Source organism: Schistocerca piceifrons, chromosome X (assembly GCF_021461385.2).
Source record: "Schistocerca piceifrons isolate TAMUIC-IGC-003096 chromosome X, iqSchPice1.1, whole genome shotgun sequence".
NCBI classification, from domain to species: Eukaryota; Metazoa; Arthropoda; class Insecta; order Orthoptera; family Acrididae; genus Schistocerca; species Schistocerca piceifrons.
Window position 1 is genome coordinate 813,243,103 of NC_060149.1, and position 14,813 is coordinate 813,257,915.

The 14,813-nt window shown below is 43.4% G+C and overlaps 1 protein-coding gene across 1 annotated transcript in view; it reads left to right on the forward strand.

Annotated features, from left to right (window-relative positions):
* The window catches only part of LOC124722136 (MAP kinase-activated protein kinase 2), a 98,130-nt gene that overhangs the window by 43,187 nt on the left and 40,130 nt on the right, over positions 1–14,813 (forward strand). The window contains exon 4 of the mRNA XM_047247343.1: positions 6,428–6,535. Within this exon, the coding sequence (XP_047103299.1) occupies positions 6,428–6,535 (108 nt within the window). The remainder of the gene's footprint in view (positions 1–6,427; positions 6,536–14,813) is intronic.

Below are 14,813 nucleotides of genomic sequence, written 5' to 3' on the forward strand. Positions count from 1 at the left end.
GTGATTGAACCATAAATTCCACCACAATGGGTAGAGCTTGATAAAAAGTAAAATTATAGATGTGAAAGATAACCATCCACATATACAGAATGTTAAAGCTACTACAGAAAAGGAAGTAATAGTGCAAAATCCGTGGATTGTAGCTCAGTTAACTGAATTAAAAAAGGAAACAGATTGGGGGGAAAGCCTTCTAACTGAACAAGCAATGGAAAGTCCAGGATGGAATAACAGCAGTATGGAAAGGATAGATTGCTACTTATCACACAGCAGAGACACTGAGTCGTAGACAGGCACAGTGAAAAGCATACTTGAAATATTTAAACTTGGGGACAAATCCTCAGAAGTAGAACTCGCACATTAGCACAACTCACACTAACATGCCTACTGTCTCCAGACACTATGGCTCAACTGAGAGTGCATCTGATGTGAGCAGCAATCTGTTGTGGTGTGTGATAGGTGTAAGGAGGAGACATGGTGTGGGAAGGAGGGGAGGGATACTAGGGTAGAAGCGGGGGCAGATGTTAGTACTGCCTCTGGGTATGTGCAGGGACATGATAGGGCTGCTAGGTGCACAGCATCAGGAGGCTGTGCTTGAGGGGGGGGGGGGTGGGGGATATAGAAAAGGAAAGGACTTAAAAGTGTGTTGGCAGGATAGAAGATGTGTGTGCATGCGTGCTATAGTGGGAGCAGCGAAGGGGATAAGGAGTGGAGGACAGGGACAAGCGTAAGTTGAGGTCAGGGCGCAGGGTGGGGTGGGGGGGCGGGGTGCATCTGGAGCAAAGTGGAACAAAGGATGCATTGTAGGGATGGCATAGGCTGTGAAACAGTTGTTGAAGTGAAGCAGATTGTGATAGGCAGCTTGTTCAGCAACATGGTGGTCCAGTTTAGCTGCAGCCGCACCCATTTGCTGAACATGCTGCACAGCACCATGTGCTTCACTTTGACTGCTTCACAGTTTGCACCATCTAGAATCTTCACATCAACACCAGCTTTTCTGAACTGCGCAGGCCAGAAATCTCCCTACAACAAGTCCTTTGTTCCTGTAACTACTACATCTACACTCCGCAAGCCACCAAACGGTGTGTGGCGGAGGGCACTTTACGTGCCACTGTCATTGCCTCCCTTTTCTGTTCCAGTCGCGTATGGTTTGCGGGAAGAACAACTGCTGGAAAGCCTCTGTTCGCGCTCGAATCTCTCTAATTTTACATTCGTGATCTTCTTGGGGTGTATAAGTAGAGGGAAGCAATATATTCGATACCTCATCCGGAAATGCACCCTCTCGAAACCTGGACAGCAAGCTACACCATGATGCAGAGCACCTCTCTTGCAGAGTCTGCCACTTGAGTTTGCTAAACATCTCCGTAACACTATCACGCTTACCAAATAACCCTGTGACGAAATGCGCCGCTCTTCTTTGGATGTTCTATATCTCCTCTGTCAACCCGACCTGGTACAGATCCCACACTGATGAGCAATACTCAAGTATAGGTCGAACGAGTGTTTCGTAAGCCACCTCCTTTGTTGATGGACTACATTTTCTAAGGACTCTCCCAATGAATCTCAACCTGGCACCCGCCTTACCAACAATTTTATATGATCATTCCACTTCAAATTGTTGCGCACGCATACTCCCAGATATTTTACAGAAGTAACTGCTACCAGTGTTTGCTCTGCTATAATATAACCATACAGTAAAGGATCCTTCTTTCTATGTATTCGCAGTACATTACATTTGTCTATGTTAAGGGTCAGTTGCCACTCCCTGCACCAAGTGCCTATCCATTGCAGATCTTCCTGCATTTCGCTGCAATTTTCTAATGCTGCAACTTCTCTGTATACTACAGCATCATCCGTGAAAAGCCGCATGGAACTTCCGACACTATCTACTAGGTCATTTATATATATTGTGAAAAGAAATGGTCCCATAACACTCCTCTGTGGCACGCCAGAGGTTACTTTAACGTCTGTAGACGTCTCTCCATTGAGAACAACATGCTGTGTTCTGTTTGCTAAAAACTCTCCAATCCGGCCACACAGCTGGTCTGATATTCCGTAGGCTCTTACTTTGTTTATCAGGCGACAGTGCGGAACTGTATCGAATGCCTTCCGGAAGTCGAGGAAAATGGCATCTACCTGGGAGCCTGTATCTAATATTTTCTGGGTCTCATGAACAAATAAAGCGAGATGGGTCTCACTCGACCGCTGTCTCCGGAATCCATGTTGACTCCTACAGAGTAGATTCTGGGTTTCCAGAAATGACATGATACGTGAGCAGAAAAACATGTTCTAAAATTCTACAACAGATCGATGTCAGAAATGTAGGCCTATAGTTTTGCACATCTGCTCGACGACCCTTCTTGAAAACTGGAACTACCTGTGCTCTTTTCCAATCATTTGGAACTTTCTGTTCCTCTAGAGACTTGCAGTACATGGCTGTTAGAAGGGGGGCAAGTTCTTTCGCGTACTCTGTGTAGAATCGAATTGGTATCCCGTCAGGTCCAGTGGACTTTCCTCTGTTGAGTGATTACAGTTGCTTTTCTATTCCTTGGATACTTATTTCAATGTCAGCCACTTTTTCGTTTGTGCGAGGATTTAGAGAAGGAACTGCAGTGCGGTCTTCCTCTGTGAAACAGCTTTGGAAAAAGGTGTTTAGTATTTCAGCTTTATGTGTGTCATCCTCTGTTTCAATGCCATCATCATCCCAGAGTGTCTGGGTGTGCTGTTTCGATCCACTTACTGATTTAACGTAAGACCAGAACTTCCTAGGATTTTCTGTCAAGTCGGTACATAGAATTTTACTTTCGAATTCACTGAATGCTTCACACATAGCCCTCCTTATGCTAACTTTGACATTGTTTAGCTTCGGTTTGTCTGAGAGGCTTTGGCTGTGTTTAAATTTGCAGTGAAGCTCTCTTTGCTTTTGCAGTAGTTTCCTAACTTTGTTGTTGAACCGTGGTGGGTTTTTCCCGTCCCTCACAGTTTTACTCAGCACGTACCTGTCTAAAACGCATTCTACGATTCCCTTGAACTTTTTCCATAAACACTCAACATTGTCAGTGTCGGAGCAGAAATTTTCATTTTGATCTGTTAGGTAGTCTGAAATCTGCCTCCTATTACTCTTGTTAAACAGATAAACCTTCCTACTTTCTGTCATCAGTCTTCACTAGTCCCTGTCCTCTACACGCCTGTCCCTTTCCCTGCTCCCACTACCTCACTGACACACACACACACACACACACACACACACACACACACACACACACACACACACACACGCCTGCCTGCCTACATACCTTCTATCCTGCCAATGCACATAAAAGTCCTTCCTCTTCTTTCTTCTCTCCCCACTCCCCATGCAGCGAAGCCTTCCAATGCTGCACCTAGCAGCTCTATCCTGTCCACCTTGTTGCCGAATGCTCTTACAGGCAGTACTAGGATTCTCCCAACCCCTACCCTACTATACCCGCCGCATGCCACTTCCTTGCCCCCACCACACACCCCAGTAGATTTTTTGTTCATATTTAATTGAACATTTCTTTTTAGTTTTTGGACAAAGAGGTTCAGAAGATAGGTAGTGGTGAAACATACATATAATTAGACTTTTTACTCTGTAGACCTGACACCTACAGGTATGAACTTGAGACTGGGTATGATTATATATATATATCCACATGGGAAAAATATATATAAAAACAAAGACGCTGTAAATTACCAAACGAGAGAGCGTGAGTATGTTGATAGAGACAAGACTGGACTTACAGTGAAGAAGAAATCCAGAATTTCCTCTCCAACCTCAACTCCTTTGGTTCCATCAGATTCACCTGGTCCTACTCCAAATCCCATGCCACTTTCCTCGATGTTGACCTCCATCTGTCCAATGGCCAGCTTCACACATCTGTCCACATCAAACCAACTAACAAACAACAGTACCTCCATTATGACAGCTGCCACCCATTCCATATCAAACGGTCCCTTCCCTACAGCTAGGTCTTCATGGTAAACGAATCTGCTCCAGTGGTGGTGGTGGTGGTTAGTGTTTAACGTCCCGTCGACAACGAGGTCATTAGAGACGGAGCGCAAGCTCGGGTTAGGGAAGGATTGGGAAGGAAATCGGCCGTGCCCTTTCAAAAGAACCATCCCGGCATTTGCCTGAAACGATTTAGGGAAATCACGGAAAACCTAAATCAGGATGGCCGGAGACGGGATTGAACCGTCGTCCTCCCGAATGCGAGTCCAGTGTGCTAACCACTGCGCCACCTCGCTCGGTCTGCTCCAGTCCTGAATCCCTGAACCATTACACCAATAACCTGAAAACAGCTTTTGCATCCCGCAACTACCCTCCCGACCTGGTACAGAAGCAAATAGCTAGAGCCACTTCCTCATCCCCTCAAACCCTGAACCTCCCACAGAACCACCCCAAAAGTGCCCCACTTGTGACAGGATACTTTCCGGGACTGGATCAGACTCTGAATGTGGCTCTCCAGCAGGGATACTACTTCCTCAAATCCTGCCCTGAAATGAGATCCATCTTTTATTAAATCCTCCCCACTCCGCCAAGAGTGTCTTTCCGCCATCCACCTAACCTTTGTAACCTCTTGGTTCATCCCTATGAAATTCCCAAACCACCTTCCCTACCCTCTGGCTCCTACCCTTGTAACCGCCCCCAGTGTAAAACCTGTCTCATGCACCCTCCCACCACCACCTACTCCAGTCCTGTAACCCGGAAGGTGTACACGATCAAAGGCAGAGCCACGTGTGAAAGCACCCACATGATTTACCAACTGACATGCCTACACTGTGAAGTCTTCTATGTGGGAATTACCAGCAACAAACTGTCCATTCGCAAGAACGGACACAGGCAGACAGTGTTTGTTGGTAATGAGGATCACCCTGTGGCTAAACATGCCCTGGTGCACGGCCAGCACATCTTGGCACAGTGTTACACCAACCGGATTATCTGGATACTTCCCACTGACACCAACCTATCAGAACTCCGGAGATGGGAACTTGCCCTTCAATATATGCTCTCTTCCCGTTACCCTCCAGGCCTCAACCTCCACTAATTTCAAGTTGCCGCCCCTTGTACCTTACCTGTCATTCAACAACATCTTTGCCTCTGTACTTCTGCCTCGACTGACATCTCTGCCCAACCTCTTTGCATTTACATATGTCTGCCTGTCTCTGTATATGTGCGGATGGATGTGCGTGTGTGTGGGAGTGTATACCTGTCCTTTTTTCACCCCTACGGTAAGTCCTTCTGTTCCTGTGGTTGGAATGACTCCTTACCCTCTCCTTTAAAACCCACATCCTTTCGTCTTTCCCTCTCCTTCCCTCTTTCCTGATGAAGCAACCATGGGTTGCGAAAGCTTGAATATTTGTTTGTGTGTTTGTGTTTTTTGTTTTATTGTGTCTATCAACATACCAGCACTTTCTCGTTTGGTAAGTTAAAGCATCTTTGTTTTTTATACATAAATTTTTCACACGTGGAATATAGTTGGTTAAGGTCTGTTGGCAGAAGGAGGCATTTGAAGTACAACGATACAAGGGTGTCAGTATGTTGATGTAAGTTACATTTCTTAATTAGTGGTAAAACAGTACAGATGCTTCTAAGTTACATTTCTTAATTAGTGGTAAAAAGTAGAGATGCTTCTGAATTCAGTTGTACAAATACTAACAAACGTCGTAAACTGATTTAATCAATGTAAATCAAAGCAAAACAAGAGCTTTAAATTTCAAAAATGTGCAGAAGACATACGCAAAAAACTATAAAGTTATTGACAGCAAACTTTTGTAGGTGTCTGGATCCAACATATGCTCAAGTGCATTGCTCCTATTTATATTATTACAAGCAAATTATGATTATTATAAAATTATTTTCAGAGTGAGTGTATGACATTCGCATCACTTCCTTTTTGTAATGTGTTGAATTTGATTACGTCCCACATTAATAAAGCCTACATAAATCAGATAATGTAATAATAATGAAATGTTTGAAAGGGGAAAACTTCATCACCTCTTTCTTAAGTGTATTGTTTCCCCTGTGTGGTTTTTGTGTGGAATTAATTAAAGGAAAGCTATAGGTAAGACTATCAAGTAACAAAATCTGGCCTTGATATTTAAAAAAAAAATTGGGTTATCATTGAAGAGAGATTAATAGGATTCCCCATGAATTTAAAATATTTAAAAATTATTCTCATGTTACAGTTTTAGTTATGGATATGATATAGACTAAGTTGTAGATTGTTACAGAAGGCTTCGAAAATGCTATAAGGTTAACAATTTGCTGCGATACGTGACTGATGAGGCTTGGTGACCAAGATCTTAATTTTCAACTTAAGTTTTGTGTGTTCACATTGAGATATAAAATTATTTCATGTTTTTACACACATTCAAAGATTGTAACATACTTTTAATTGTATCTTTGCAGAAGCAGCAGAAATAATGCGAGAAATCTGCCTAGCTGTCAAACATCTTCATGATATGAACATTGCTCACAGAGATCTGAAGCCAGAAAATTTGCTTTATACAAAGCCAGGTATGTATTGTTCGAATTTTATCCCCCTCTCTCCTCCCCCCTCCCAACCCTTCCCCCCTCCCACCCCTTCCCCCACCTTTCCCCCCACCTTTCCCCCCCACCCCTTCCCCCTCCCACCCCTTCCCCCACCCCTTCCCCCACCCTGTCCCCCACCCTGTCCCCCTCCCTCCCCCTGTACCCCTCCTTCCCTCCCCCTGTACCCCTCCTTCCCTCCCCCTGTACCCCTCCTTCCATCCCCCTGTACCCCTCCTTCCCTCCCCCTGTATCCTTCCCTTCCTCCCCTTCCCTCCCTTCCACCTACCCCCTCGCCCTCCCTCTCCTTCCCTCCCTCTCCCTCCCTCCATCCCTTTCTCCCTCTCTCTCCCCCCTCCCTCCCTCCCTCCAACTCTCTCTCCCCCCTCCCTCCCTCCAACTCTCTCTCCCCCCTCCCTCCCTCCAACTCTCTCTCCCCCCTCCCTCCCTCCAACTCTCTCTCCCCCCTCCCTCCCTCCAACTCTCTCTCCCCCCTCCCTCCCTCCAACTCTCTCTCCCCCCTCCCTCCCTCCAACTCTCTCTCCCCCCTCCCTCCCTCCAACTCTCTCTCCCCCCCTCCCTCCCTCCAACTCTCTCTCTCCCCTCCCTCCCTCCAACTCTCTCTCCCCCCTCCCTCCCTCCAACTCTCTCTCTCTCTCTCTCTCTCTCTCTCTCTCTCTCTCTCTCTCTCCCCCCCCTCTCCCCCTCCAACTCTCTCTCTCTCTCTCTCTCTCTCTCTCTCTCTCTCCCCCCCCCTCTCCCCCTCCAACTCTCTCTCTCTCTCTCTCTCTCTCCCCCCCCCCTTCCTCCATCGAGGTTGTGCAATACTATTTCCAATGTGATCACCCATGCCATTGAAACTGCTATTTCCCCCCCCCTCCCCTCCTACAGGTCCCTTCCACTGCCAGCTGGTGCTGTTGTGGACCAAAGCCATTGCCATAGCTGTTAAGGATTGCTGAAGACCCCTGCATCACTTCAAGCAACCTCCTTCACACTCCGATCTTATAACTTCTAAGCGACTTCAAAGCACAACAAATTGCTTGAAAGAATGGTTGCCCACAGATTATGTTGGGTTGTCAAGTCTTGGGGCCTTTCGTCTCTCTCTGAGTGTGGTTTCTGGGATGAACGATCCACAGCTGTCCATCTGGCATGGTTGAAAATGGCAATCCACAGGCTTTTTCTGGACACCAACTCCTCAGTGCAGTCTTTTTTGACCTACATAAGGCATACAACACTGATTGGCACCACTACATATTACTTACCCTCCGTGACTGGGGCTTTTGAGGCTCCCTACTGTTTATTATTTGTCGATTATCATCTCACTGGCTGTCCTGGATTTGAGTTGGTATTTCACTCAGCTTCCACAGATCCAAGAGAACAGCATCCCACAGGGCTCTGTCTCAAGTGTCACTCTCTTCCTCATTGCCATCAATGAGCATTTTGTGTTTGGTACAGCTCTCACTTGGTAGTCTCAGCTGAATGCCAGCTCCAAGGTCCCAGCTGAAGGGCTTCTGCATGGGCCCTTTCCCATAGTTTCCAGTTCTCTCCTGCAAAAACGTGGGTCATGTATTTCTGTTGTCATACCACTATCCATCCTGACCCAGAACTCTACTTACGTACCTAGCACTTGGATGTTGTTGCACAGTTCAACCTGATTTTTGATATAAAAAGCTGACTTGGCTTCTCCATATTCGTCAGCTGAATGCCAGTTGCATGCTTGAGCCTAAAGTTATCTGCTTCCTTGCCCACATCTCTTGGGGTGCAGTTCATACTACTCCTCTCCATATTTACTAGGTCCTTGTCTCATCCCCACTGGAGTACGGTTGTCAGGTTTATGGCTTGGCGGCATCTTCGGCTTTGAAATTGTTAGACCCAGTCCATCCTTTTGAAGCTCATCTGGCCACCGGCACCTTCCAGACTGGTCCCATATTGCAAACAAGGGCCATTGACCTTTTGATATCCACCCTTGGGTGGGATTACCAGTTGGAATAAACCTTGCAGCTCTCTGCCGGGATCTCCACCTCCCCTTTCTGGAATGTGCTTCCAGTGTTTTAATGCACATCCACCCTTGGTTGGTGCCCAAGCCACGAATTGGAACCGATCTACTTCAGCATCCTAAAGCCTGTCACTCCGATGGCCTTTGTATCTGTTACATTCAGTTCTTGAGGAGTCTCAAAGTTCTACAATTTTTTGCACGAATGGCTCTTAAACTCTAAAACCGTGGATAAAACAGGACATGCTTTTACGTCCCCTGTCAGACGGGAACACCATCTGTTGCCAGGAGCATGTAGTGTTTAAACAGTCAGGAGCATGTAGTGTTTAAACAGTCAGGAGCATGTAGTGTTTAAACAGTCAGGAGCATGTAGTGTTTAAACAGCAGAGCTGATAGCTGTTAACAGAGCCTGTACTTTAGTTATCGGGCTTCAGGCCATTTTCTGATGTTGGTCTTGTCACTTTGTTGTTTCAACTATTCATGACCATCGTGTTGGACTTAGTCGTACTGACTGCTCAGTTGTCTTTCTCTGGTCCAACATCATGGGTATTGTAGTAAGTGAACTGGCTCACTGGTTGTCTAGAGGAGTGATTACCCCGACTCCCACCCCCACCCCTCCCCCAGTTCAATTTGCCAGTCCCAGGTGCGCATTTGTGGGTGCAAATAAGACCTCTGTTCACTTAGAGGTGGAATGTCGTGTAGTTGACTACTGCCCTCTCCAACTCTGCACTATTGAAGAGAATACTGATGCATGGCACTCATCCTTTTGTTCTGCCCAGAAGGAATTCACCATCCTATGTGGCCTTCACCTTCTAACTCTCCATGCTGAGCATGGCTTTACGAAGTCTTTGTCTCAAATATTGACAGATGAATCATAGACAGTCGAACAGGGTCTCTGTTTTCTCCGTGAAAGTGGTTTTTACTTTCAGATATATGGTTTTAAGCTCCCTCTGGGGCAGGGATGGGGTGTTTGAGGTTAGGGCATTACCTACGGCATACTGGGTCTGGGTGATTTCTGATGCTACCATCTAGACCAGCTCACCATTTCATCCCTCTCTTACTCTGTTTTTATTGCTTTTAGATGTTATTTGTCTCCTATTTTCTGTTTTAGAGATAACACTCTGTTGAATAGTGGGTGCTCTTTAAAATATCTTGACCTCATTTAAGCAAGGGTGGGACAGCTGTGGGTCGGACAACTCCCGTCGCATGCAGAGCCCTGGAGATACCCACCTGCTGCCTTACCTATTTCTCTCTTGTTCATTAATGACGATCAAACGGCTGTGCATTGAATTTTTAGCCTTCTCACTTTTACTAGTGTGAATCTACCATGTAGAAGACATTCTTTGCTCTGTAACTGTCTTGACCTTGATTGTGCTGTGGATGCAGGGGATGGCTTTTTTAGCCATTGGACGAGGTCTGGGTTACCCCTCATTAGTTCTGACCTACCTCCCGGCCCGAGCCATACACTTCTTAAATTCTTTCTCAGCTGCAGCATTAATATATACTTCAATGCCTTGGCCCTATTGGTCCTATATATTTTCATCATCACAACGCATACTTCGCAGATATCACTAATTCTGTATGAACCACCCTTTGATTGAGGGACTGATGACCTTGTTGTTTAGTCCCTCGACCTTCAGTCAACCAACTACAGTGCTTGGTGAAATATTACTTTACGAAATTAGCTATATGTGTAAAGGGACCTGAAAATGTAGCATCTATTTTTGGGAAAATTTGCACATATTTTTGTTGAAATTTGCATCTAATGTTTTCAGTGATCAGACATACGAGGGTGTACTGAAAGATAGTTCCTCTGAATTTTTCATGTGAAAACTCTTAAAGATTTTTAAATAAAACAAATGTCAGGAACACTATCTTTATTCTTCAGTCTACATATTTGCAGCCCTCTGGCACTGTAAGGCTCCAAATTATAGCATATAACATAGCAATGTGTAATGTAACCATGTCTGTGTGTGAGAAACAGCATGCTGTAATCTAGTTTTGAATTCAGATAGTTTGTCCCCGCATCCATACAGTCCCGACTTGGCCCATCACATTTTAATTTGTTTTCAAAACTTAAACACCACCTTTGAGGACTTCACTTTGATAATGATCTTGAAGTGCAAGCGGAGGTGGGGTTATGACTACATCAGCAAAGTCATTCTACAGTGACAGTATCAACTACTGGAGGGAAAAATGTGTTCATCACCAGGGTGATTATGTTCAGAAAAAAAAAAATATGTAGACATGATGAATAAAGATGCAGAATGGTAATAAATTTATTTTTTATTTTTTTATCTGTAAGTTTTTACGTAAAAATTTCAGATGCATTACTTTTCATCATGCGCTTGTACAAATATAAAAGGTTGTCCGCTGTGTGCTTAAAGACAGAGAGCATTAGTGCTTTGAAATTGGCTGTTTTTAAAAAAAGTGGTGATTTTGGAGCTTTTTGACTGAACATTTATTTGCTGTTCTAAAAACTTCATCTGAAACTGAAATGATTTTTGCTTGTTTTCTTCTTTTGACTGTGTCTAAGTTTTTAACTATTGATTGTTTTTGTTCTTTTCCCACCCAGTTCAGGGAATTACAAAATCTGAAGAATATTGATTTTGATCCTTGTGGGCATTCATAGCTGTGTGACCCACATGTGACATTGCTACAGATAGAACTGACAAGGTACTTAGCATAGGAGTAGAACTGAAAATAAAGTAGTTGCATATAGGGGAAGACTTTTGGAATAGTCAGAATATGTTGACAGCTTTTGTTTTCCAGTTGGTATAGTGTAGAGTGCGGACAGTAAAAACCGGCAATTGGCCATGAGTGCAAGTAAACTAGCATTATGACCACCAGATGAGTTGAAGTGGTGAGAGGAAAGGATCTACACCTTCCTGTCATGAGGCAGAATTGACATATGGTTGTATGGCCCACCAGTCACTTCTGGTATCATGAGGGTCTTAATTGAACTCCGTGATGGATCAAGATTAGTATCTTCACTTGTTTCAGAATAAGGAAAGAAAATGATGAGCAACACAGAAAAAAAAGCATTTGGTAGTGGTTACTGTGAAATTGGTTGCTGAGGTTGTGGTAAATTTGTGGTAAGGTCTCATGGGAACAAACTGCTGAGGTCATGGGTCCCTAAGTTTATACACTACTTAACCTAACTTAAACTAACGTACACTAAGGACAACACACACACCCATGCCCGAGGGAGGACTCGAACCTCCGACGGGGGGTTGCTGGGCTTGGCAGTGTCATGAATGAGGTCGTTCAGGCCAGCCCTGTAGCGATATTTGACGCCATTTAGTTAGAATCCTGCACTGTTTGACCTCCTACTTTCACCTTATGATAGAAAAGTAGAACCCCCCCCCCCCCCCCCCACACACACACACACACACACACACACACAGAGAGCACGACTCACGACCCAGCCTCATAGCTTCATTTCTGCCTGCACATCTGTCCTACTTTCCAGACTACACAAGAAGTTCTGCTGCACATCTTGCAGGATTAGCATTTCGATAAGAAATGATACTGCTGAGAAAATGATTGAGCCACAGCTAGAGGATTGCTTCTAGAATGAATTTTCACTCTACAGCAGTGTAGTTGCTGGTTTGATACTTATTGGTATATTAAAACAGCATACTGGACCATGACTCAAACTTGGAACCTTTGAGGATGGGTTGTGAGCTGTGCCTGGGTAGCTTATTCATATTAAATCTTTGCTTCACTGAAAAAGGAACCTGTCATTTCAGAAGTTAGGACTATCTCTTTGTTCATTCTTAGAGACTAGTAAAGCCTTTGTTACCATATTGAAAGTTCAGTAGAGTAACGGGGTTGTGAAACTGTGCTATAGAAGCCATGTTTAATAGCATGTGGCAAATATGATTGTAAAGGTATCACCATGAATAATTCAACTTTGCTGTGTTTTCTTGGCATACAAAGAGACTGTTTGAGTATTTTCTTTGTGATGATAAACACAAAGGGCTCTTCTGTTGACCCTGGGCATAACATAAAATACTCCTTGAGCAGTAACAGTTTCAGAAGAAAGCATTGAAAATATCTTCAAACACCAGAGAAAAGACATCTGACAGGTCCTAGTGCCGTGCTAGCAAGAGAGTAGCTGAGCAAAGCTGTCAGCACACAGTGAGGGAAAATACTTTCCAATATCATCAGTCTGGCCTTTGTATGCTGTCACTTCAGTACCCAGAAAGATGACTTTACTTGTGTGCATGTTAACATGTGTGCATTTAACAATACTGTTATTGTGAGAGTTTTGTCTTTCAAATAGAAATGTCTAGTGCTTAGTAGGCAGCATATTACTGTTGTTCTATAAACTGGGGCATCTGAACCATTGGACAACAACAAAAATATAACACATTAAAAATATTTTTTGATTGAAAAATTGTAGATATCAAATTCTGGTGATTTTCCTGTACCAACAAAGACAAGCAAATAAACAACAAATATGGAACTATGTAATAATGAAATGAATAAAAAAAGACACAGTTCCCAGTCTCAGCTCTGAAACATGTCTGGATCAAAGTAAAAAACAATGGTATTGCTGAAGGTGATGTATTCAATTTCTTTAGAAGGAATGGTATTTGTTGATCCCAAACACATGTGCTTAGTTTGTTCAAATCAACCTTAGTAACCTGTTGAATGTAAATAAAATTGTACTTGGTGAGTTTCTGATTCCATAAATGATTGATTTTTTGATGGATAAATACAATATTTTAATGCTCATGCAAGCAGCAGCTGTTGGAGATCACTATTTACCCTGCATAAATGAAACCCAGTGTTGCATAACTACTGCATCCTTAGCTACTGGTACTGTGAAATGGAATGATGGACTTAATAGCCATAAATTTACACTCATCATATTTTTGAAGTTCCATGAAAAAAGGCTCAGTAATAGAATTTCTAATTTCTCTTTCGGAATCCTTGGCTTGTAATTTTTCTTCACGTTTTAAGCATCTGCTCATCTAGAAATTGTGACGTTGTCAGTCACTGTGTGCACAATTCTATTAACAGTCACAGTTTTAAACATACTGGTTTTCTCCAAAAAATGTGATTTTCATCTGTGCCCACATCGTCCAGATTGGATCATAATGTCAATGCTACAGTGGTAGTCTGCATGACTTGATGCCCATGCTGTTCTATGTGATATTTTATTTCGTAAGCATGATATGTGGATGCATGGCCTTTGACAAGCATCAGCAACTCTAGTGTACTTCGTAATAAGTTTCTGGAGAAACCCTTTACATGATAACTAAGTGATAATGTTGGATTTCATAGCATGCATAGCGATGGCTTGGTTGGTTTACAGAGTGGATGTTGCCTTTGCCCATAACAAACCCAGATTTGAGGGAGGTACAGTAATAACTTGCATGTGAATGTTATTTTTTCACAGTACTTATCCTCAAAAATCTTACTCTGTTTCCTTAAATATGAAATTTCTGAGGAATGAATTCCACATCTACTGATCCTTTGTTAATGACAATGAGATCTTTACCAACCATAACTTGCAAATCACCAAGCCACCCTTTTCTATTCTGGCACATTGACCATACATGGTTCTGGATTACATAGGTTTTGCCAGTGGAATAAATATGACATTGTTGATATTTGGACATACCTTGAACCGCAGCATTGTCACTAATGACCTGCGTATATTTCCATTTCACTGTCATGTCAGTGGGTTATCATTACTATTAATGAATCTATTCTTTGAAGTGCTGGAAATTTTATTATGTAATCGACAAAAATAAAGTAGCTTTTTGCAAATTATCATTTATTATTTTAAAACACTTACATGTGTTTGCTGGGTGACTTACTGGCTACCATCACATAATGAACACACATAATAGTCTTGTTGCAGACAACAAGGCAGCGTGTTCACTTTTATGTCTCTCAGGAATGTCTTCGGGTGTGACTGAGGCAGGAGTCTTCATGGTAGCTGCGTACTCTGAGCAAGCTCTCCCCACAGCTGCAGTACGAAGTCTCTGCTTTAAAACTTTTTCTCGTTTAGAGTATTGTACAATACCTAGGCATTTATCCCAGCCAAATCTAGCAAGTTGTAAAATGTGTGAACAGGCCAGTGTCTTAATGCTACTTTGACAGAGTATTTGTGAGTCATTTGGTCAACCACGTCCACTTCATATTTAGAGCCTTTTTAAATTGTAACTCTATCTGGCTTCTTTTTCAGATCATCTTCAAATTTAACATAAGGATGCAAAGTGCTGAGAGTCAGAGCATTCTTGTTGCTCTTTCTGT